Source organism: Octodon degus, unplaced genomic scaffold (assembly GCF_000260255.1).
Source record: "Octodon degus isolate 3935 unplaced genomic scaffold, OctDeg1.0 scaffold00016, whole genome shotgun sequence".
In the NCBI taxonomy this organism is placed as follows: domain Eukaryota; kingdom Metazoa; phylum Chordata; class Mammalia; order Rodentia; family Octodontidae; genus Octodon; species Octodon degus.
The window spans coordinates 21,891,911-21,917,168 of NW_004524592.1; the positions used below are offsets into that span (position 1 = coordinate 21,891,911).

General features: G+C 45.5%; 1 protein-coding gene across 3 annotated transcripts in view; it reads left to right on the top strand.

Annotated features, from left to right (window-relative positions):
* The window catches only part of Etnppl (ethanolamine-phosphate phospho-lyase), a 19,073-nt gene extending 566 nt beyond the window's left edge, over window positions 1-18,507 (top strand). For 2 of the 3 annotated variants that reach the window (XM_004626767.2, XM_023710012.1), the window contains exons 2-13: window positions 2,318-2,436; window positions 2,624-2,783; window positions 5,477-5,551; window positions 8,691-8,781; window positions 10,132-10,248; window positions 12,257-12,339; window positions 12,894-13,119; window positions 14,071-14,225; window positions 14,783-14,872; window positions 15,066-15,196; window positions 16,625-16,692; window positions 17,949-18,507. In XM_004626767.2, coding sequence (XP_004626824.1) covers window positions 2,318-2,436; window positions 2,624-2,783; window positions 5,477-5,551; window positions 8,691-8,781; window positions 10,132-10,248; window positions 12,257-12,339; window positions 12,894-13,119; window positions 14,071-14,225; window positions 14,783-14,872; window positions 15,066-15,196; window positions 16,625-16,692; window positions 17,949-18,125 — 1,492 coding nt within the window. In that variant the 3' untranslated portion in view covers window positions 18,126-18,507. Of the gene's footprint in view, window positions 1-1,728; window positions 2,163-2,317; window positions 2,437-2,623; window positions 2,784-5,476; window positions 5,552-8,690; window positions 8,782-10,131; window positions 10,249-12,256; window positions 12,340-12,893; window positions 13,120-14,070; window positions 14,226-14,782; window positions 14,873-15,065; window positions 15,197-16,624; window positions 16,693-17,948 lie in introns of those variants that run through there. The other variant, XM_023710011.1, reaches the window with a different exon arrangement.
* The last annotated feature ends 6,751 nt before the right edge of the window (window positions 18,508-25,258 follow it).

The window sequence follows — 25,258 nt, forward strand, 5'->3', positions numbered from 1 at the left end:
TTTTTTTTTGTGGGACTGGGGATTGAACTCAGGACCCTGCGCTTGCCAGGCAAGCTCTTATTCTACTGAGCTATCTCCCCAGCCCCCCTCTTCTTAATTTTTGAGACAAGGCTGTCTCTAAATTGTCCAGGTTGGGCTGGAACATGTGATCCTCCTGCCTCAGCGCCCAGAAGTGCAGGAATGACAGGTGTGCACCTGTCCAGGTACAGGAGCACTTTTAGAGCTGGCTGGGAAAGCCAATACTTCTGAAGCTGCCAACTTTTATTTAAAGTGAGCATTTCCCCTGTGTGCTTGGAGGCAGCCAGGAGGAAATAAAACCATCTTGTCAGGAAAGGTGCCCTGGGCAGCTGCCCCGGGGTATGCTGGTAGCCCTGTGTGATTTTACATCGCTGGATTTGACAAAGTTGTGTCTGTTTTAGTTTGAGTCCCTCATGAACAACTTGGCAATGAATGTGATGCTCTAATCCCCCTGGGTGTCCTCTACATGCTTGCCTTCTGTCAACTTAATTTATTGTCTTGAAAGTAGGAATAACAACATCATCCTTTACAGGTCTGAACAAATGAGAATAATAGTGTGTTCACGTGTTAGGCTGGGTTTCATTTTTGCATTTTTTTTTTTTTTTTTTTTTACTTGATGGTGACGGGGTCTCCCTCTGTTGCCCAGCCTAATCTCCAACTATGGTCTTATGCGAGCCTCCTGCCTCAGCCTCCTGAATAATTGGGATGACAGTGTGTGGCAGCGTGCCTGTCTTCTGGTGTTAAGGTGATAGTTATAAATATGCGTGGTGATTGCGGATCTTCAGTTGGAGGTGTAAGCTCGTAGTTGAGTTTGAAGCAACAAGATGTTCTCAGGAGGTGTTGTGTTTCTTTTACCTGATGTTTAAGAACTGTAGCAGGGGCTAGGGATGCAGACCTAGGGGGAAGCCCTCCCGAGCATGCAACAGCCCTGGCTCCGTCCCTGGCTCCATCCCCAGTACTGCAAACAAACAAAATAACCATCTGTGCACGCTCCAACCTCAAGCCAAAGCTACCTGGTGGTCCCAAGAATCAAAATACTATCTAAATAGTTATAGATCAACTTAAAATGTAAGTCCCTAAGATCCCCCCAAAATCCATCTCTCATATGTGGAGAGTTATTTTACATATGCAAAATCACCAAGATAAAAACACACATTCAGTGTTAGTTCTTAAATACCTCCAGGACCAAGATCAGAAACCTGAAGGTTTCTGATATTCCTGTTGCTAAAACTTGTACTCCAGGGCTAGGGAGATAGCTCAGCAGTCTAAGCCCCTACCTGGCAACACAAGGACCCAGGCTTGATCACCAGTACCGCATGTCATGCTGGCCCCAGAACATGGCACACACCTGCAATCCCAGCACTGGGGCAGCTGAGACAGGAGAATCACTGAGTCCAAACTGCATAGCAAGACCCTATACTTTATTTTTAAATAAAATAAAATATAATAATATTTAATAAAATAAAAATATAAAATATCTTTTATTTAAAAATAAAAGATATTTTAAAAAACTTTTAAAATGTATTCCAAATATTAATCCAAATAACCAAAAATAGGAATGACTTTCTATTATACTCAAAGAGTATAAATTTCATTATTTAACATGGAAACTTTAAACTGGGTTTGGTGGTGCAAACACTGGGGAGGCTGAGGCAGGAGGATTGCTGTGAATCTGAGGCCAGCCTGGGCTACATAGAGCAACCTTGTCTTAAAAAACTAAATAAATAAATACAACTATAAAGATAAGAATGGCAACAAGGGATGCCAGTGGGTGGATCACTTGCCTAGCATTTGCAAGGCCCTAGTCCAAACCCCAGCACTATAAAATACATAGATTATAGAAATAATTATGAAAGTAATAATGAAATTATGGAATAAGTGAAAAATTTTCCTTATACAAGACCCGAATTTCCAAGGAGGATGAGGTAGCAGTTTGGGGGCTGGGAACTGTCAGCAAGCGCTTCCCCAGGTCTCTACAGAGTTGGAAAATTGAGGCAAGGTTCATGTGATGCACATGCGCACTGGAGGGGTTGCGCAGGCATATGCTTCGTCTTACACGCAGTGCCTTAGAGCGATGTCATGGCTGTCACCCACACACTGATAAGAAAGGACAGGAACTGTAAGCAGGCTGGATGAGGATCGAGGTAAATGCTCTAGGCTGAAATGAAATGGAAACAAGATAAACTGCTGGGGATCGTGTTGTCCTTCTGTTTCTGTGGCTGTGATTTTCCAGGGCTGGTGACCGTGTTCAGGGGGACAATCTAGTTGCCTAATGTCAGGGTCTCTCTGTTCGGCCTAGGCCATCCTGCAAGGTATTCTTCGCTGAAGACCCTGTGAAGATCGTGAGAGCTGGGCGACAGTACATGTTCGACGAGCGTGGCCAGCGCTACCTTGACTGCATCAATAACGTGGCCCATGGTGAGCAGCCCAGCCCACCTAGGCCACGGGGGACAGGGTGGGGTGTGGTGTCCCTGGAGTGAGGGGCCCTGGGACCCAGAGAGTGAATCTACGGCACACCAGGAGGGAAAAGAGCTCACCTGCGTCAGGAGCTGAGGCATCCCGCACTGAGCTGCGCCCTGGCCCTTGGCTTTGCCCTGCGTTTCAGTGGGGCACTGTCACCCCGAGGTGGTAGAAGCCGCACGCAGGCAGATGGAGCTGCTCAACACCAACTCCCGCTTCCTGCACGACAACATCGTGGCCTACGCCCAACGCCTGGTGGCCACCCTGCCCCCGCAGCTCTGCGTCTGCTACTTCACAAACTCGGGGTATGTTTCCCGGGGTCACCCAAACCTCACCCTGCCAGGGGCTCCTACACCCAGGCTTTGGAGTGCATGGTGAAGCCCAGACATCTGAAAGGAGCTGCTTCCCACTTGGGGAGCACCTTGCATTAGGGACCTAGCCTCCCATCTCCTCTTCGCGGCTCAAACGACCCCCCAGATCTATGGCCGCAGAGTAGCCAAAGGTAACCACCCAGATAGAGCTTTCAAGATGCTATTGAGAAGCAAGAAATGGAAGCCCAAGCCTGCGTCCTTTGCAGCATTCAGCAAACTGAGGCAGGAGGATTGCTACCAGTTCTAGGGCAGCTTGAACTACATGATGACACGCTTTCTTCAGTCAAATAAATTTTAAAAATTAACAAGGACTTCTAATAAAGAAAGCTACTATACAAGCTACATTTTTTGTAGATTGATTGATTGATTGATTGATTGATTTGGTACAGGGGCCTCACTAGGCACCTCAGACTCTAGTGGTCTTATTTACAGCCTCCCCAGCACTGGGGTTATAGGCCCACTCCACCACACCCAGTCTCTGTGGCCCTCCACGTATCAGGAGGTGGGGCCAGTGCCGTTTGCGGTGCTGGGGATCAAACCCTAGTCTCTGTGCTTGCCTACACAGGCACTTAGTCCACTAAGCTATCTCGCCAACTTTAGATTTTGTTTTTTTGAGACAGTGTCTCTTGGTATATAGTTCAGGCTGCCCTTTGTAGGGCTCTGTTGGTCTCACTGTGAACAGTTCTACCCCGGGGAGATGTGGTGGCAGGAATGAGAAAGATGAACAAGAAGACAAAAGCTGGACTAGGTGGTTGCTTGTCTGTCTGATGGGCAAGACTAATGCAACCCACAACAAAAGGATCTTTTATTTATACTTTTGCAAAGTTTGTAACACATGACACAAGGTTGCCTAGTGACTAATAGCTGACCTGAACTAGACAGGATGTTTTTCTCAGGATTGAGGGAGCTTGTTTTCTTTAGGCACTGAGGCCCAGTTCCACTACACACCTTTGATCAATTTCCTACCTTTCTGCAGCTCCCAGCAGCCCTTGAACTCTCTAAGTAGCCCAGGCTCTGGTGATTCTCTTGTCTCGGGCTCCTAGGTGCCAGCATCATAGGGGTGAGCCCCCAACCCGGGCTCTTTCTCTAGCATTTTTCATCAGTTTTCTCATGGATATTGAGCATATTTCCTCAACATAAAGTCAGGAAAGAAAAGACAAAAGAAGCTCAAGACATATTTCAACTTTTTAATCCTATAAATTCAAATTATCACCTCTGCGTTCTATGACAAGTTATGCAGATATCAAATAGTGTGTTTTTGAAAACACATCTCTAATAACCTGCAACATTTCAAATGCAGTTATATTAGGGGAAAGTTTTATTTATACATTATCAGCAACTCCTGTTTTTATTTATATTTTATTTATTTATTTATTTATTTTGGCAAAACCAGAGATTGAACTCAGGCCCACGTGTTTGCCAGGAAAGCACTTATTCTACTGAGCTATCTCCCCAGCCCTTGCAACTCCTATTTTTAAATGATATATTTTTATTATATTCACTATTTAAAATATTCTGTTTGCTTATATGGTTTTCTCTAGTTTATTTGAGAGATATCTTAATCATATATTTATTTATTCATTTATGTATTTGGTACAGGGTGTTACTACGCAGCTAGGACTTGTAGTGATCCTTGTGTCTCAGCCCCCACAGCACTGGAATTACAGGTGTGTACCACCACACCTGGTTTCAGTGGCTGGCACAGCAGCACAGCGTGTGGTACCCAGGGATTGAACCTGGGTCCTGGTACTTGCCATGCAAGTGCTTAGAACACTGAGCTATCTCCCCAGCCTGACCATGAGATATCTTAAAAAACAAATGTATGATCAGAATATTATTTTTTTCTCTGTAAAGAATTCAGAAGATATTTTAGGACGTAATATGTTGTTATAAAGCATGCATGATATGGGGTTTGACCTTCACTCCAAAAGAACTCTGTAGTGTCAAAGAGGAATTTGTCCTAAACACTGTCCCAGCAAAACATGTGTCACAGAGCACATCTGGGGACAAAGGTCTTGATCCTGCCATACTGCAGACATCAGGCTGAAGCTTGGCTCCATTCCTTCCTTATTGGGCTTCCTTCTCCTGCTTGCTCAACCTCACTCATGATGCTTCCTTGGCTAGGGACAAGGAGCTGATACTGCACCTGCTTGCCCAAGTGTAAGGACCATGATTTATAAGGAAATGGTCAGCAGGTGGCATGGATGGGTCCTCCCTCTGCATTGGGTGGTCTATGATGCTCTGAACAAGATCAGAAAGATGTAGTCTTCATTTAATAAAGCAGGAAACCCAGCAAAGCCATGGTCCAGCATGGCTGACCCATTTCTCCTCTGGTGATCAGGCCTGGTTAGGATTTTCCATGTCTTCGAAGATGACATGGGCAACATGGCTGTAAGTTTTACTGGGTTTCTTCTGTGGGCCTCATTTTTTAATTGTACGTATGTCATGTTCATTATTGAAAACACCTAGAAAACCTGCATCTGAGGCAGAAATGAAGTAAGGGTGAAGAGGGGGATGTCAGCTTGTCACTGCGCACACTGTTTTGGGATGACTGTCACTTTACAACTTTGGTAATCACTGTAAAAGCGATTGCCACACTGACCCTCCCTACCCTGCTGTCCTTACAGATCTGAAGCTAATGACTTAGCCTTACGCCTGGCTCGGCAGTTCCGGGGCCACCAAGATGTGATCACCCTGGACCAGTAAGTCTGGGCACAAGATATCCAGGCATGAAGCCCTGGAGAAATAAAGCTGTGCTGATCCCAGGCCTTCTAACCCTGCCCACACATGTGGCTAAGTGAGGATAAGGCACTGAAATTCAGAGGAGAGCAGTAGACCTGCAAATCAGGGGGCTCTCTGGGGAGTGGCATGCTGGTACCCCACTGCTCCCAAACTCCAGGCCGATTTTCACACACTCTTGATTGTGCTTCTGCAGTCTCTGCTAACTTAACCCTTTTTTTAAAGAAAATCGCCATCCGTTTCTTAGAGATCCAACCATTCACTTCACAATTACGATTACCCCTGTCATCTGTTCCACAGATAATTTAAACTTTAAAGAGGGCCAGCAGCCCAACTAGATTTCAGTATTGTGACTATGAACTCCACATTCAACCTTGCTTCTCAACCATAAACTTATTATACTTTAAATAAGAAATTTGACAACTTTTATCCTTCCACGGGAGAGTTATTATTATTATTTTTTTATCAATCCTGTACCCCTGCTAACTTCAGCTACACAGGAGAGAACTAAACAAGCACCTCATTCCATGCCCTCTGGCAGCCACCTCTCAGGTTGTGGGATGATCGTGGTAAGCACTTCCCGTTGTCCCTGCATTTGCTGCCATGAGCAGTACAAGCCCATCACCTGACACTTTTGTAGGTCCGAAATCCCAAATAGAAAGTGTTCATTCTACAGCCCACCCTTCCCCCTTGGGGAAGCCCAGGGTCCTGCTGTCTGTACCCACCCACTGGCCTTTGTGGGCTTTCGGTCCCTTCTGCCTCCTCCACTCACTTATAGGACACTGTGCCACCTGTGATCTGCCCAGTCTCCCCATAACAACCATCAGTCTGGTCCCATTTGCAAATTCCCTTTTGCCTTGATACCTAAGCAGTTGGTAGGTTCTGAATAGTAGGATATAATAGTCAATATCTTTGTTGGGTGGGGCGGTCCTAAGATCTCTTTTATTCCCATCCCCTTTAGCTACAGACAACAATAATAATGCTACTTAATGTGTATCTTTTATTTTAGAGTCCATGTGAAAAGTATTTGATGTGTGCCTGTTTTAATTGTTCAAAGATTGCTACAGATCTGTTTCTTCCAGTTTCTGCCTGTGTCTTCCTCATACATTTCAACACTATAGGTGGATATCTGTCCTGTTCTTCTCACTCAGAACTGCCAGTTAGAAGTTCCACGTTGCCCATAGATGAAATTTAAGATGTTGTAGTAGCCAGGAAACCCAAGTCATCATTGTTTCAATGTATGATCAGTGTAAGGGACGGAGAGAGCCCACATTCCTTGTCACACTGAGTATGCAATGTCCATACCTCAGCTATGTCATATGTCAGCTCAGATCAGACAAGCTACTCTCCAAGAGCCTGGCAGCCACAGGCAGGAGCAGCTACCACCAAGCACAACAGTGCAGTTCAGGTGGAGCTTTCCCTGGGACAGTTGCCATGGCTACCACAAGCTGGGCCCACCAGCATCCTTCCCAAAGTGCCTCTGAAAATTTCTTAGGAGTAAGCGCCCAGCACAGGGCTGCCTTCACAATGGCTGTCCCCTATACAGAACATGCAGTCCCCATTTTTCATATCTTCACCCAAACTTCAGAGTTCAGCCTTTTAATTGGTCATATTTTGTGCCAGTGTGATAGGCGCAGCATACCATCTCAGCGTTACCTAATTCTCCTTTTTCTAATCAACAATCTGAGCACCTCTCTATGTGAGCTATGCCTTTGTGGTTTCAGGGACTTCCAGTCCCACTCTCACCCATTGTTCAGCTGGCCCCACCCTCGTCTTATTGGTTCTTGGTAGAGTCTGGGTCAGTCCAGGAGCTCAAGCTTGATGGCAATTTAAAATCACCCGGGAAATCTTTTTAAATGCCACTGCCCTAGCCACCGCAGATCAGTGAGAGGAAACCGCTATCTGCGCCCAGGGTTTCCCTTTGTGAGTCTGCCAAGTGACCACAATATGTGGACAGGGCTGAGAACCACCATTTGGGGCACTGATCCCTTTAGGTCTGAGATATTTCAAATACCTCTTCCCAAGCTGTCATCTTTTAAAGGTGTACGTGACATCCTGCAACAATTGGGTTAGATCAAATAGATAAAATCTCCATTTGTGGTTTGGATTTTCTGTACTTCTAAAAAATTCTTTCTCCTGCCCTACCCATCCCACCCAGGCCAGATCACAAGCTGTGCATCTGCCTCCCTCTTTGGTAATGGGTCCGTGTGTGGAAGCAGAGTCGCTGCATGACTGCTTGCACGTAGATGCCCCTCCAGGTTCTATATCCACTCCAGTGGGCCCTACCTCCTTACTCTGGGACCACCCATTGTGGACACCAAGGCTTTGTTGCATGCCATGACCTCCAGTAGGGCAAGCTCTTGCTCTTTGTGTTATGGATGCAGGGGTCTTTTATGATTTCCTCTCTCAATCTCATTTACATTTTGGGGCAAGAAACAGAAGAAAGAATACATTTCACAGTCATTTGAGCAGGCACCCTTTAGAAACCATCCCAAGCAGAGACCAGTGAGCATCTCTGATAGAAAGCTGTTTTCAGAGATGTACCAGCCAGATGTAGTAGCACAGGCATATAATCTCAACCAGCAGGGACACTGAGGCAGGAAGGTGAACCTGGGCAACAGAGCAAAGCCTTGTTTAAAAAAAAAAAAAACTTTTTACTAGAATACAGTGGTCAGATACATTTGAAAATTACACATGAGGTTTTTGTAGTCAATCTGTTTTAGCAATGTAATCCAAAGAAATTGTGTGTGTTTTCCCCACTCAAAACAGTGGCCCAGGGGCCAGGGAGATGGCTCAGTAGAACAAGTGCTTCCCTGGCAAACACAAGGGTCTAAATTCAATCCCCGGCTCCGCCAAAATAAATAAATAAATAAATAAATAGGCCCATGAGGACACTTGGTTTCCACATTCTTTATTACATGATATAGGATATAGGACAACTTAAGACCTTGCCATGGGAGAGAGACCCTACGCTGTGATGCCTGGTGCTGGTGTTGAGAGCCACCCTGGGTGGATGCTTAGGGATGACGTGCAACATTGTGCTTCATATAATAGAAGAATCTCTCTTGGAGCAATTTTAGCTACTGTTGTTTTTCCTTTCAGTGCTTATCATGGTCACTTATCATCTTTAATTGAGGTCAGTCCATATAAATTCCGGAAGGGCAAAGACGACAAGAAAGAATTCGTACATGTGGTAAGTCTTTTAGAGCCCACAAATCAGAATATGAGTACTGGAAGGGTGCCCAGGGAGAATCCAACTCATTCTTTCTTCAAAACGAAGCCATGGGGACATAAAGGAAGACCTCAGGGAAGTCACAGCACTGGTCCCAAAGTCAAACTCCAGAGAACCATGGTCTAAAGTCTACTGCTGAATTAGTGTAGTGGTAGAATGTTTTATTGGCAGCCATCATTTTATTTTTCTTGCTTCTTGATCTTCAGGTTTTTTTTTCTTTTTTTTTTTTTTTTTTGGTGGAACTGGGGATTGAACTCAGGCCGTTGCGCTTGCCAAGGAAGCGCTTATTCCACTGAGCCATCTCCCTGGTCCCCAAAAGATGACCTTTTATTTATTTATTATTTTTTTTTTTCGGAACCGGGGATTGAACTCAGATCCTTGCGTTTGCCAGTCAAGCGCTTATCCTACTGAGCCATCTCCCTGGCCCCTGCTCCTTGATCTTCAGTGACCTTTTCTATCACTGATGTGAACTCAAAAGTCAGAGGTAATCTGAATTTGCATGACTGCTATAAATCAATTGGCTCTGTGTCAGTGGTGGTGAACCTGTGTGTACTAGAGCCGGCTCCTCATCACTGAAAGCTCTAAAGGTTCACTATCACAGCATATGCTGCTATTGTACAGATTTATTCAGTCAAATAAAGAAGCCAAGCAAGCTGTTAAACTAGTGAAATTCACCTGGTATGTTTGTATTAGGGAAGGGTCAGGAGACATTCATCAGTACCTACTTACTGGTTCATGCCAAGTGATCCCTGAACTTGGGAGGCTGAAGCAGGAAAATCTTTGCAAGTTCAAGGTTAGTCTGGGCTACATAGGAGTTCAAGGTCCACCTGAGCTCCATAGTGAAACCCTGTCTTACCAAAAGCCTCCTCACCATCCCCTCAAAAGGACATCTTCTTTCAAAAGTTTAAGGTCTAGAGTCAGTGCTAAGGCACTCGTTGGTTTTCTAAATAATTCTAACTTGGGATATAATTAATAGGTGTTGGTTCAGTTTAAAAATAGAATAGTGAATGCCGTTTCCATTCATCAGCTTATAAATTATATGATCTCCTTCATTGATTTGAATTTGCTCTTTATGTGGACAGGAATAAAGTCTTGATTTATAGGGGCCTGGGAATAAATCCAAGCTCCAGTTCAAAATTCAAAGATGTCAGTTCTTCACAGAACACAGAAATATGAAGAGAAAAGAACAAAGGAGCCCAGGGCTGCTCAAGTTGACAGCTACCTTCCTACCATGGCCTTGTGGGAAATGCCCTTTTTTGAAAGTATGTCCAGGAGGCAAATCTTGAGAAGCTACATGCTTGCTGTTGGCAGGCCCCAGCTCCTGACACTTACAGAGGGAAGTACCGAGAAAACCACCCAGACCCTGCAGGCGCCTATGCGGACGAAGTGAGGAAAATCATTGAAGAAGCACATGCCAACGGGAGGAAGGTTGGTAATTTGGGAAAACAGAAAACGGCTTTTTTTTTTTCCACCATGCCTGGTCTCAGTGGCCAGTTTAGTGCACCCAGGGGCAGGGCCAGTGCAGCATGTGGTACCTGGAATCAAACCCTAGTCTCTGAGCTTGCCTAAGCAGGCACTTAGTACACTAAGTTATCTCACCAGCCTGTTTTTTTGTTTGTTTTTGTTTAATAAAGTGAATTGAAACTATTGCAGTCAGTGGAGAAAAGAAAAAAAGATTAGGCCTAAATACCCTTTCTGGCCTTCTCCAGTTACAGTTTCATTTGGTCCACATTACACAAGGTGCCTGACTCCGGCTGTGCCACTGAGATGGTCACAGTGATTGTCCTGGAAATATGATTCCTGTGCCTGTCCTGAGCTGCTGCCCCAGGCATGACCTTCTGGGCAGTGGACAGAGTCAAGACGGTGCATAGTGGCAAGAGACGGAAGATGATTGCTGCCATGGGCCAAGCTGCCCCAGAGGCCAGGGCACCAGGCTAACATTCAGGGTGGGCAGTGGAGGTGACATGGGTGGCCACTCTTCCGGACTCTTGGGGAGTCCAATGCTGCCTTCAAGCTGTTTCAGGCTTGCCAGAGTGGCTCTGCACCTGGGTAAACTGAGACAGAAAGCTGTCCTCTTGTCTGGGCCTAGATATCCCAGATAGAACCAGGGTCCTCCAGAATAGGAAACTGGGTTTTTTTTGTTGTTGTTTTTTTCTTCAGTCTGTACCCTCCTGGATTCAGCTTAGTGATTTCCTGTTCCCAGCCCACTGGGGGAAACTAGGGAGAACATTTCATGAAACCCAACGATACTACTGCCTTGCAATGCTTTAGCTTATGCATAGACATGGCTATCATTTTTAAAATCTTCATTTAAATAAAAATGACTTGCTTTTTCTAGTTAAAGCTTTTTTGTCTTCGTGACCGCAGAGCCACTTGCATTCCCTCTGGCTTTGTGTTCTTCTCGGTTGTTTTCTGTCTTCTTTCATAGTATCTCTGTTCAGACAGATCTAAATTCTTGAGAAGTAGCCCATACTTCTTTATGTGGACGATAAGTGACAGGGGCTGGGTAACTTTTTGAGGATATTATTGTTCTATTATTCTGGGGTTGATGCTGCTGGTTAATGACACACAAAGCAGTGAGAGTTTGAGTAGAAGATGGACTTGCAGATCTGTAGCATTTTACACAAGAAACATCTGGAGTCCACAACCCTTATTTTACAGTGATGTCACTAAATATCTAAAAAGTGAAGGATTTCTCCCAAGTTAATATGCCTGTTAGGCAGTACTCAGAACTAGAACCTGGGCTCTCTTGATGTCATTTTCCAGCTGGCCTTGAATTCACTATGGAGCCCAGGCTGGCCTAGAAGCCACAATGATTCTCCTGCTTCAGCCTCCCAAGTGAGACTGAAGGTGTGTGCCACCATGTTTGGCTCTTGATTTCTTGTCCCATGCCCTCCCCATACACCCTCCCCGTACACTCTCTTCTTACTTCTGCCTTATCTTTTTCCTACTTCCCCTCTCTCTGGAATACATCATATGTATTCCATGATGAGTTGCCTGACTGTGAGTATACATTTCATCCAGGGAGAAACCTACAAATATAACTTAGAAGCTTGTTGGGGTGGCCACTACCCATGACATCCCAACTCTGGCTGTCCCAACACACCCCTACATGATTTCTTAGTGGTTCTTATCAAACCAGAATAGTCTTCCTCAGCTCATCCTAATGAAACCACTGCTTTTTAATGGTAAAGAAAAGAGGTAGCCCTCTCATCTCCTCCATTTCTTGTGGCTGCTTTATTTGTACCCTCGAATTTCCAGGACAGAGCTCTAAATCAGTTACGTTTCCAGCAGAGCCAGATTTCCTCCTAATCCCGAGTCTTCTTGCTGCCAGCAGAGGTCTGTTCCTAACCACTTGAAAACAGCCTTCTCTGGAAGAAGCCTCTCTAGTTGCATTAGGAGGACCTCATGGACTCTGATGCATGTTTTCTTATAGATCGCTGCTTTCATCACTGAATCTATGCAGAGTTGCGGTGGACAAATAATCCCTCCAGCAGGCTACTTCCAGAAAGTGGCGGAGTATGTATTTGCCTGGGACACCAGGCTGACACCTTGGTCAGACTGAGGTCTCTGTGACAATTCTGGAGGGCCACACCAGGACTAACATGTGGGAGTGGTAGATGGAAGACACCCACTTCTGAGCCCTGCCATCTCAGGACTCTCAGATGCACCCTGGCCTTGCCCAGGAGCCACCAAGCAGAGGCTGGATGCAGGGTCACGAGGAGGAACTCCTTGCCTGCATCCTGTCTGATCAGCTGGTTCCTGAGAAGGAGGTATTAGTAAACACGGGAGGATTAACCTTGCCCCATACCTCTCATTCAGTGCTATCCTTCCCACTCAGAATGCCATAACACAGCTTAATTTAAGCATACAAACCCAGACATTGTAGACTATGTCTCACCTAGAAATCATGTAATTATATGTGTGAAATGTGGATCTGAGTATTAGAATGCTTTTAACACAGCGTAAGGCTTCAGGATAAAGCTTCATTCTTAGACATCCATAAGAGGCAACCTTGTGGGCTGGCCTGGGGTCGCTTGCTCGACTCCACGGAAACCCTCTTTGCTTTTCAGACACATCCACCGCGCGGGGGGCGTGTTTATCGCCGATGAAGTGCAGGTGGGCTTCAGCCGAGTTGGGAAGAGCTACTGGAGCTTCCAGATGCATGGGGAGGACTTTGTGCCAGACATCGTCACCATGGGCAAGTCAATGGGCAACGGCCACCCGGTGGCCTGCGTGGTGACAACCAAAGACATCGCGGAAGCCTTCCTCAGCTCTGGGATGGAGTATTTCAACACGGTAAACTATGCTCCCACTTAAATTCGAAGAGGGGGTCAGAAGGTGCATTCTCCTTTTATTTGTTTAATTGCTAGTGTTGTAAGGAGTTAAGCTCAGTGTTGCCAAGTAGCCACCCCAGGACACTAGTCGAGCTTTGATCTAATCAGATTCTACACTATCTGGCCTAATATTCCCTGTTTTTTTTGTTTTGTTTTGTTTTGTTTTTTTGTTTTTTCTTCCTTTTTTGTCTTTCCTCTTCCTAAAATAATGCCAATAATTTTTCTAATGATAAATGACTATCCTGCCAAACCTTGGAGAGTATATTTTCATTAATAGACAATATGATCTTCTTTGTTTCATTTCCTATTTAAAATCCCAAAAATATTTTCAAAGTGTTTAGATAATTTAGTCCTATAAATGTTAGACAGTTGTCATAAGTGAAACTAAATTTTTGCCTTTGAGAAATTTCACTTCCTTGGCTTTCATCTCCAAAGTTATAAGGTTTAGACTTGGAAAACTCATCATAGCTTGTACACAATGTGTGACAGAGCACTTATTACAGGTAAAAGTAAAATTCAAATCTAGGGACATAAATCATTCAAAGGAAGTATGCTTGTTCGAGGCCTTCCACACAGCTCTTCAGGACAGAAGCCCAGATTTTCCCCACTGACTGTGCTCTATCGTCCTTGGTTCCCAATGCCACATGCTTGATATCTGCCTTGATGAACCACTCACTTCCCTGCTAATTCCGCGAATGCCACGTGTATGGCATGGAGAGCATAATCTGAGATAAAGTTTTGATCGTGAGGGAATAAAATCATGCCCCAGTGTACATCTGAGAAACTGAATCATAAGAGAATTTTTTATTAAGATTATACTTTCACTTATGTATGTGGGAGCCACATTTCTTACAGGAAAGGCAATATTACTAACTCAATGGCCGTGTTTTGTCACTGTTCTTTTTCCCTGCAGTACGGGGGAAATCCAGTGTCTTGTGCTGTGGGTTTAGCAGTCTTGGATATAATTGAAAAGGAAGATCTCCGAGGAAATGCTAGGAGAGTGGGAAATTATCTTACCGAGTTACTGAATAAGCAAAAGACCAAGCACATGCTGATAGGAGATATTAGGTATGTTTTGCATGAAGCTGTCATCTACTTATTCATTTTTCCAAAATTAAAATAGTTTACATTTTATCTTGTAAACTTCGCAAATGTAAGTAACTCTAGAAAACACTGAGAAAGAAACGAAATCATCCTTATTCCAGAACCCACTGTTATGTTAACATCCTAGTGTTCCTGACCAGCATGCATTTTCTTTTTTATAAAGCTAGCATCATTTCAGCACCCAAGGGATGAAAAAGAAAACTAAAAGCAACTCGATAACACTTGTATCATAAATACTCTGAAAAAGCAATGGTTAGCTTGAGGCCCTTTTCTTTTATAACTGGAAAAAATAAAAAATAAAAAAAAACATAGTTGATGAAAAGTAAATTTCAAAACCTAAAAACAAAACAAAAAAAAATGTTTTAAAAAAACAGCTAAAAATACCTGTAAACACTGACAGGCATCTTGGATGTCAACAGCGTCAGACTTATAGGGTGTCACACCAGCTTCAGATGCACCTGGGGGGCAGTGGTGACAGAGTTCCCCGCAGCAGGTCGGGTTTCTCTTGTCCCCTTTCGCAGGGGCGTTGGCCTTTTCATCGGAATTGACTTAGTGACAGACCGTGAAAAAAGAACCCCGGCCACAGCTGAAGCCCAGCATGTCATCTACAAGTAAAGTCCCTGCTGCTTATCTGTCTGGTTCCTGGGCCATTTGAGAGCTTGGGTTGCTTCCTCTCATCTCTCCAAAAAGAAATTTAAGACACATGCAGTTGCTAGCCCTGGGCTTCCTGGATGTGGGATTCCGGACTGTCCCGCGTGTCAGTCAGTATTTGTAGTGCTCATGTGCATTTCCTGCGTCGGCCAGGATGAAGGAAAAACGTGTACTTCTCAGTGCTGATGGACCGCACCGAAATGTGCTCAAAATAAAACCACCCATGTGCTTCACTGCGGAAGATGCCGAGTTCATGGTGGAGCAGCTGGACGGGGTTCTGACAGGTGGGTCCTGGATGCCGGTGTCTCCTCCTCCCACCCCCACCCCACCCCAGCCACTCCCCCAGGGCCAGGGATATCCCACTGCTCTCGGTGAAGGGTAATGCGTGACTTCCCACTTCACAACAAAAGCAGGAAGTAAAAAAAATGCAGTTTTCAGTTTATAGCAACACAACTAGGATAATTAGGATACTTAAAATTGCATATCTGTGTATTGCAAACATAGTACTACTTTTAACAAGAGAAAAAGAGAGAAGACTTGTGTATCAACATTGACGCAAACACCATAAATACCGCAAAGTATACCAATAATATACCTGAAATGGATTTAGAAAAAGTGACAGGCTGTTGGTTAGCAATTTTTACTATATACTGAAACAGTTGATTGTGGTTTTTTTCCTTTTAAATAATGTTCATTAAAATATTTGTTTTATTCCAACTTAATTTTTGAGGATTTTTATCATTCAGAATTGTGGTCTATTGCAGGAATTCATCACATGTAGACCCATTTTATGTGATTAGATTAATTTATTTTTCTGTTAGGAACATAAATTAGATTAAAAACTAAGCACTGAAAAAATAGTGATGTCAGAAATCACCATGGAAATGTTGGATTTTTTTGTTGTTATTATATTGTTGAAACTCAGCCTCTCCACTGGCTCTCGCCTTCTGGAGTCAGGGTCAGGCTGCCTCCGGGGTCAGGAATCAGGAGAGCACAGGCAGCCCATCACTGGCATTTGGAAGGTCCCGAAGCAGCCTGGTGGTCATGCTGGGGTCCACTCGAAGGACCTCTCCAGCCCAGCAAGCGCTTGAGGCTGTGCGTCCCCAGGTCACAGACCACCCGGTGGGGGAGCACACTTCCTTAGAGTGAAGAGGAGGGCAGAGGAGGAGGAGCAGGTAGGGGGGAGATCTGGATGTGCTGTGTCCAGGTACCAACTCCCTACTCTGAACACGTTTATCATGCATCACGGGCACATACCAAAAACTAAACAAAGCAATGAGACAGAGATAAAACAGGCTACAATAAAACTTTTAAACCAGCAGTTTTAATACCAACGTATTTACTTTAACATATCACATCTGGCTCCCTGTTCTTCATTTGGAGTATTCTTATTGATACTAAAAACTTCTTTTAAAAAAAAATGTTTAAGTTTTTATTTATTTATTTCATACAGGGTCTCACTGTGCAGCTCAGACTTGTAGTGATCCTCCTGTCTCAACCTCCCCAGCAGTGGGATTACAGGGACGTGCTACCACCCCATTTCCATGACTGGCATGGGGTGCCAGCATGACATGAAGGGCCTGTGATCAAACCTGGGTCCTTGTGCTTGCCAGGCAGGCACTTAGACCACTGAGCTATCTCCCCAGGCCCATAGTAACAACTTTTAAGATGTTTATCTTTTCTGTCTTCTACATGACATGTTCCTTGTTTAGTTTTAGAAGAATCCATAGGAATCCAAACCAAACCAGTGATCTCTGAGAGTATTCCACACAGAACAAAGGTATGATGGGCCATCTTATTTTTAGGGGAAGAGTTTAAAGTTTGGGGAATTTAAAGAAAAAAAAAAAAACGCTAATTTAAAAAAACTGTACAGTGACCCTTAGAATGAATCCAGCCCAGGGCGGGGTTGGCTCACTTGCTGAAATCCTGAGTATGCAAGGGCGTGCCCAATGCCTGTGTCACAAGGAATAAAGCAGAGAACCAGTCTTATGAATCATACCCATAAACATCATCCTCTCCTGTGGCCTGCAAAGAGGACTGTCAAAATACATAGAGGGTGACAAGGGGCTGAGGTTCTGCCTGCTTGCCTTGAGGACCTCCTGACTTAGCTTCCTGTTCCTATACTTCTTCTCCACCAACAGAGCTCGGGCACTGTGGCTCCCAGGTGCCCCTGCCTGGTTCTGGAGTGGGCCCATGGAAGGCAGCTGGGCCTGGGAATTGGGCGGGGCCAAGTGGCCTAGTTCCTACTCCTGCTCACATCCATGAGTGGCCTTTTCCTTCCCCTGCCCAGCTGCCAGGGAATGAGAAAGAGCACCCCGCATCAGCAGAGAGGCAACCTCGGGAGGCTCGGTTGCATAATCTGTTATTGTTTATGACTCTGGCAGAATGGGACACTCAGTGCCCAGGGCTGCCCATGCGGCCTGCGCCGCCTGCCAAGTCTTTGCAGACCAACAACATCAGGCTGTGGAATGAGGGCAAGTGCCTGGCGAACAGGGCGCCTTCTGTCTCTGCACACAGCACCAACGGCTCTCAGGGCCTGTGCTGGTCTGCACGGCAAGAGCAGTTCACAAAGTCTGGAACAGAATCTCTGGCATTGAAAAGGAGCCGCAGAAAGGGAGTTCAGCAAGGAAACTTCACCACACGCTCAAGAAACTTCACCACACGCTCAGTTAGTGAAGGGCACACACGCTCAAGAAATTCTGACTTGGAGTCCCAGATTTTATGCTGACATCACATTTCTTTTTATTGATTGATTGATTCTATTTGGGGGGAAGATGAGACATGGTCTCTCTGTGTTATTTAGGCTAGCCTTGAACTCGCTATATAGCCTAGCCTGTCCTCTAACTCACAGCGAGCCTCCTGCTTCAGCCTCCCTAGTGCTGAGGTTACAGTCCACATCAAAGGTCTCTTGAAGAACACCAAGAAGGGGCTGGAGAGGGACGCTGGCTCTGTCTTGCTTTCCTGGCAGTTTCGTAGGCAGTTAGACGAATCCACCAGGATGGGTGGGTGCCCACCGAATGTGTTTCTCTCTGGCAGGTCACCAAGGCACCCCCCAGGGACCTGCTCGGTGAGAACAACCCCGACACCACGGAACACGCCAGCAGGAAGCGGAACAGCGCATGCACAGAAAGCAGCCGCTCCGCCAAAGGCTCAAGGCGCGAAGGCCCAGCTCCACAGCAAGACGGCCGCCAGCTGCCGGGAGCCGTCTCCTGAGGGTTCTGCGGGACCAGAAGGGACCTCACTGCCCAGCCGAGGAGAACATGCTCCTGTTTAGATTTGTGAATGGAAATGTCGTTGATGATAGGAATAAACCCAGGTAGTCAAACCGCATCAAGAGTGTAAGTCAGCCTCTGGCCTGTTAATTCTTCCCCCCAGACTGCTGAGTTTACTAATTTATTAATTCTATAACTGAACTGAAGCTAGCAAACACAGAATTCAGCGGGCAGGTTGACTTCTCCTGTCTTAATGTTTGAAGTTAGGCAGCCAAGGATAATAGATTCTTTGGCTTTGAGGACTTGGTGCATTAAATTATAAATTCTATGAGATATAATATGTAAAAGTCTATTTATAAGCTATAATTAAATAAAATAATATAAATGAAAAGTTACTTTAAAAACGCTTGCCTTTTTTGCAAGGATGTTAAGGATTGGGTATTATAAAACCAAAATCATTTAGAAAAAAATCACATGCAGCAAATATTAAAGAGTGAATGAAGCTGGGCCTGGTATCACACACCTGTGGTCACTGCCCTGGGGAAGCTGAGGCAGGAGGATCGGGAGTTCAAGTCAGCTGATTTTTTGAGTTTACTTTTCCCATGATTCTTTCTTGCCTTCCAAAGAGTTCTTAAACTTTGTGTTTTGTTTTTCACTCCACATGAAGAGACAACATTGCCACAGCTTGTTCCTGATAACCGAGAGGGATATTGACAAGAACATTGCAAAAAGCTTCCTGAGTGGGTCATGGTAATGCCATGGAAACGTGAGGTCTCACCACCAAATGCTCAGCTACGCAAGTGCCTGTGCGTATCCCACCCATATCAGGTTGAGGTCCAGCCCAGGAGCTGGCAAGGAGGGTACAGAGGGCTCCGCACTGAGTGTCCAGGAAGAAAGTTCTGACACAATGGCCAGACCTGCTGCGCTGGCCTGCAATCCCAGCTTCTCAGGAGGCTGAGAAAGGAGGATCTCAAGTCCAGGCTCAGCCTCAGCTGTCCGCATGTGTTCACACACAATGCTGACCATGCCTTCTCCTCCACCCTGGAGCTGTGGTCCTTGTTTAAGAGTAACAGATTTATATTGTAAGCAAGATGCAGAGACAAGCAACAGAACAGACATGACACAGGCCCTGCAGGAGGTTACAGGTAGCTTCCCCAGTGTCTATCACTGAATGAACAGATAAAGAGCACATGACAGGTACACACTGTGGAGCACTACTATGCCAACAAAAGGAGAAACTTGATTCATTTGTAGGAAATGAGTGCAACCTGACACCATAATGTCAAGTGAAGTAATACCACATGGTTTTTATTATATGAGAAACCAATTTATAGATAAAGAGCAAAGGAAAAGACAGACAGCAGGAAGTAAGGAGATGGGTCTCTCTCAAGTGGGCAGGGTACCAAGAGATGGAAGGAGAGAAGGGAGAGGTCGGTGCAGAAAGAACAAACATGTGCAGTGCATGTGGCCCAGCTCCCCCAGCCCCCAGAAGAGTAATCATTGTACCCTACAGACATCTACTTATGGAAATAAAAAATGCAAAATAAAACAGAGGCAGCAGCAGTTTGGGCTCTCTGGGACCTGAGACAAAGCCTCACAGTGAAGTCAAAGACCATGGAAGGGACAGGCAGGTCCCAGCCCTCAGTCACAGCTCCACAATCTCAGCAGCCCCACCCCACACTGCAGGCAGCAGAGAGGGCACTATGGCAGATCCGCCCCCAGATACTGGTCTCGGGCCCATAGTGCACTCTCCACCCCACCCCACTACCCTCCTGAGGGGCTGAGCTGGGACAGTGCTGGTCCACAGATCAGCGACAGGAGTCACCCTCAACTCCACCTCCTGTGATTCTATCCCTGTGGGGACTGCCAATGCCAACCAGCTGCAGCATGGGCTGCTCAGCACCTCTGCTGTGCAGGGGCTTCCTGGTAGACACTGGCATGTGACACAGAACGCTACCTCAGTGTCTCCAAGATGCCCTCTCCCACTCTTGTCCTGTAGTTGCTCTGAGTGGGTGTACAAGGGCCTCTGGGTTCCTGAGCAACAGCCCAGAATTCACCTGTACTGTCACATTCCTGCTCCTTCTCCCTGCAGGGACAACCAGGCAGGGCACCCAAGGCTCTGCCACCAGGGAGAGCATCCATCACCTCCCTTTCAGGAACACCACTGAGTATGGCCATAGGTGGTATCCTCTCTTTACCCAAGGGGCAGGTCTTAGGGTTGTCATGGGGTTACCCCCACCCTCTGGCACAGGAGCCTTCCAAGGACTTTCTGCTGGGTCATCACCGTGATGTTCTGCAAGAGGCCCAACAGGTGCAGGTGGTCTCAGACTAAGTTACGACAAAAGGCAGGCAGTCAGCACAGCTCAGGACAAGCCTAAAGCATACCGAGTCTGCTGCTTCCAGTGCACCCAAAGTCAGCACGGTCCTCAGTGAGCAGCCACCCGCATGGCACTATGCCTCCCCATCCTCCATGCCTGCTACTTCAGCCATCACTGCAGCCACTGCAGCCACCACCTGAAGCTTCGGCTCCTGTCCTTGAGGCACATTGATGTCCACCATCAACCCTCAGAATGAGGAGTCTTGGATTTCTCTTATTGGCCGAGTAGGGCAGTGTGTGTCCAGGGCAATCTCAAGGACTCTCATCTGTGTCTCTGTGATGACAACTCTGACTCCTTGGACCAAGGACTTCCTGCAATGACAAAATGTGATAATGCTTGTTCCTTACACATCAGGTATAGCTTACCGTGTGGCTCTCTGTGCATGGTACTTTCTTTGTGGGAAAGTTTTGCACTACAAATTCAATCAATTTCTCACTTGCTGCATTTTGGTCAAAGCATGTACTCTGCATACTAGCCTTCCTTTGAAATTTGTTAAGGCCTGAAATGGTGACACACACCTGAAACCCCAGTACTCAGAAGGCTGAGGCAAGAGAATCACTAAGAGTTCAAGGTCAACCTGGGCTACATAATGAGCTCAAAGCCAGCCTGAACTATATGGTGAGACCCTGCCTCAAAGATCAAAACAAAAAGAAGAAATAAATGTGTTGAGGGCTGGGATGAGCTGCCCTCAGCTGCAGAGCACCTGCCTGGAAAGCACAAGGTCCTGCATTCAATTTCCAGTACCAATAAAAGAAATGTGTTGAGCCATTACAGCCCAGCATATAATCAATTTCGTTACATGTTATAATCAATGTCCCTGAAAAGAATATGAGTTCTGAAGTGTTCTATATGCACCATTCAGTCAAGGTTTTGATCATGTTCAGATTTTCTCTTCATTGCAAAGTTGGCTTGTTCTATGGGAGGTATGTGTGAGAATCTCCCACATGAACAATTTTCCTAGTTCTCTGTATTTCTATCAATTTTTGCTTTATTCAGAGGACATAATCACATGTGTACAAATAAGATGCTTTTCTTCTATTTTCAACTGTATTTCTAAGTTTTTATAAGTATTTATAAATTTTATTTATGAACATATAACTTATATACATAATTACATATATTTATAGTTTAATTTTTATTCAGGCTGTCCATATTTGACCTTTCATTTGGCTGTTTCTCCTTCCTCGGCTTTTGAGTAAAGATGCCCTTCTTTTGATGACCTACCTGTCTAATGTCTGTTCGCACTTCCGGCGCATCCCTTTTTGGCACAGTTCTGTGCCTCTTGCAGTTGGGGTCCCGTGTCTTTTTTGCACAGAGCACCTTCCTTACCCAGTGCCCTGGCTGTGGCTGGCTGTGCTGACAAGTGCAGGCCGGAGCTCCATGCTCTGACATATGTTACAGCACTGCACTAAGAGCTATACAAGTCAAAGCAAAATCATCAAACTGGAGTTTCCTTGGACCATTTCATTGTTCTGAACACTGTAACTAAGTACTATACCCACTTCATCATGTAGCCTCTGATTCACTTACCAACCTCATCACAGGAATGGAGCTCAGTCATTAAACAAGGAGTATCTGCACTTTTTATCACTCCATGTGCCACCACCCCTCCACAAACTTACAAGTCATACATTTTATCATTTTTAAGGGTTATCCTAGAAATTTATAACACACAGCCTTGACACATTAAAACTCAATACTGACTGGGATTTTTGTCCTTTTCCTGGCTAATACAAGCTTACTGTTTTGGGTTCATTTGTCACACCCTACTGGGAACACCACTGTGCATATCTATACATGTTAACTGTCACTTTACATCATCAGCATTAAATTGGATTTGCACATATCAGGTTTGTTTTTGTCTTCACGTTCCATTGCTCTTCGTTTTTTCTTCTGTCTGGAATCATTTTGCTTTTTCTTGAGGAGCACCCTGCTAGCTAGGATTGTCCTGCCCTGCTATGGGCTCTGGGTTTTACCCTTTGCTTGATGGACAGGAGAAATTGGAGGTCACAGATGCTATGAGACATGACAGGGGAACCTGTGTGAGCAGAGGCAAAGCCAGGAAGGACACCTGTGAACCCGGCCAGCACTTTTCCCTCCACACAGTCTAAAAACATCAGAATCAAAAGCATTAAAGAGTCATCAGTTGACGTGGTTGGTCAAATCCACTAATGAAATGCTGTAAACCAGGTCATGCTGATGCATTGGTTTTCAACGACTAGCAAGCATAAGTCAAATCAAGTCAGCAACAGACGTGAAAACATTAATTAGGAAAATGCACCCCTGCGATGCAGTAATGAACACATGATTATTCTACTAGGTGGTATTGACCTGAACAAAACAGTGGCCACCACCTGCTGATAGACGCATGTTCACTCCTTTTTATATCAATGATAGTATCATCTGGGAATAGGAATAAGTAGCTACACTAGACAGGAATCCAGAGCTCATTTTCCACCTGCTGAAGAAAAGAAAATAACAAGAGCAGCACAGGATTGGGAGTGGAAATGAGACTGCAGAGCAGAAATACAGATTCTGAAGACAAGAACAGAGTGAGAGCCATTGGAGCGCCTGCTGGCCCGCGAGGAGCCCCAGACACGCTGGGGTGAGAGAACAGGAAGTGCTCCTTGTTATCTTTTAGTTTGTTCTTTCATTTACTCATATTTTAGGCTCCTTGTATAAGAGAAATCATGAGATATTTAAGCCTGTGTGTCTGATATATTTCTTTTTCTTTCTTTTTTAATTTTTAATTTCTTTTTTCTTGAGACAGAGTCTTACTATATAGCCCAGGCTGGCCTCAAAATTATGGTGATCCCCCTGCCTCAGCCTCCCAAGTCTTGGGGCAAAAGATGTGTGCCACTACACTCAGCCTATATTTCTAAGAATTCCTTTTCTTGGCTAATTTGGGGTCTGCTAAGCAGCAAGAGAGACTGATGTTAGACTTCAAGGGAGGAGGAGACACAGGAGTCATGTTATAGCTGAGCTATGTTTTCTCTGACCTGCTGCGTCACATCCTTCAGGTGACACAGGGACCCAACCTACAACTGCTTCCCTTCCCCTAGATTATTTGGTTCCTCAAGACCCAGGGACCCAAGGTCTGTGCAAGGTCCACAGCAGAGCACCCTTGCTTTTGCAGGATATCCACACTGCAAGGATGGGAGCAACAGAAATCCACTCAGGCTCCCATCTGTACTTGGAGGGTGCCAGTGTATGCTTTGGATTCCAACATCATATTTTACCTACCTCACTTTTGTCCTCACTTCCCAAAAGCTTCCCCTGCCTTACATATGTTGGCCCACAGCTGGATCAGGCTAATTCCCAGGAACAAGTCCATACAAAACAAGCACAAACATGTGAGTGCAAAACGCAGACCCACTAGGCTACATGTACTTAATGAGATAGATGCAGATGTGAATGTAGGTGCAGGTATAGATGTAGATGTAGATGTAGATGTAGATATAGATATAGATGTAGAGATAGAAATTGAGGTAGAGATAGATGCAGGTGCAGATATAGATGTAGATACTCTAGAGGCTGTGTGTTTTCTTGAACTCTGACTGATGTAGGACACAAAATAATGTCTTACATAAATGGAATTAATTTGTAACTAAGTAACAGAATGGGGCTCAGCAGAAGTAAGGGAGACTGGCACAGAGGTGCTTGGAACTCTGTGGAATTAGCTCAGCCGAAGAATCCAGGTACCTGGCCCATCACCCTACATGGAATGAAGCACATGGAGCCTGGCAATTGGTCTGGCCAGTGGAACACAGGGTAAGTCCTCTCTAATAAGGGGGAGTATTTTGCATAGAGTCTCCCAATTTGTGATTGGGAAAAAGTAGTCTTTTGCTCCAGTGGTCTAAAGCATAAAACCAAGAGTTACCACAGTTTGTCAATTTCTAAATTTTGCTCAGGTATTATTATTGCTAATTGTACTACTGTAGCTAGGATACCATATCTGTTTTATCCACTTGTTCTCCCCTGGGTAAAAATATTGGGAAGTGATGGAGTAATAACTTCACCAAAGCCCTACACCTACAGACAGAGGGCAGTGCAAATGGAAACCAACAAACCACTCTCAATTAATTAGGAAGGCAGGATCTTGGGAGAGACACAAACCAAGAATATCCTTGAAGAACAGAATATTTGATAGCTATCTACTATCAAAATTTCACAAGGGGGGCTGGTGAGATGGCTCAGTGGTCTAAAGCACCTACTTGGAGCAAGCTTAGAAAAGCACAGGGACCGCGGCTCAATCCCCCAGCACCACATACCAGCCAGCCCCGCCCCCTGGTGGGCTGAGCTGGCCACACACACACACACACACACACATAAATAAATAAATAAATAAATAAAATTTAAAAAAAAAAAATTTCACAAGGGAGACCCAGAGCACAGGCCCGGTGAGCGAGTGAGACGACCCAGGCCCCAGGATCCTGAACAGACCCAGAGTGCAGGCCCGGCAAGTGAGTAAGACTATTGAGGCCGCGGGATCCTGAACAGACCCAGAGCGCAGAGATGACCCGGGGCCGCGGGGTCCTGATTAGACCCAGAGCGCAGGCCCAGCAGGGAATCCCTGCGGGATCCTGAACAGACCCAGAGCGCAGAGATGACCCGGGGCCGCGGGGTCCTGATTAGACCCAGAGCGCAGGCCCAGCAGGGAATCCTTCAGCAGAACTCCCTGCAAGGAGGCTAGAGGCAAGACCCGCACAGCTGATTCAGGAGCAGAACATCTTCCCAGAGTGACACAAAGGGTTCA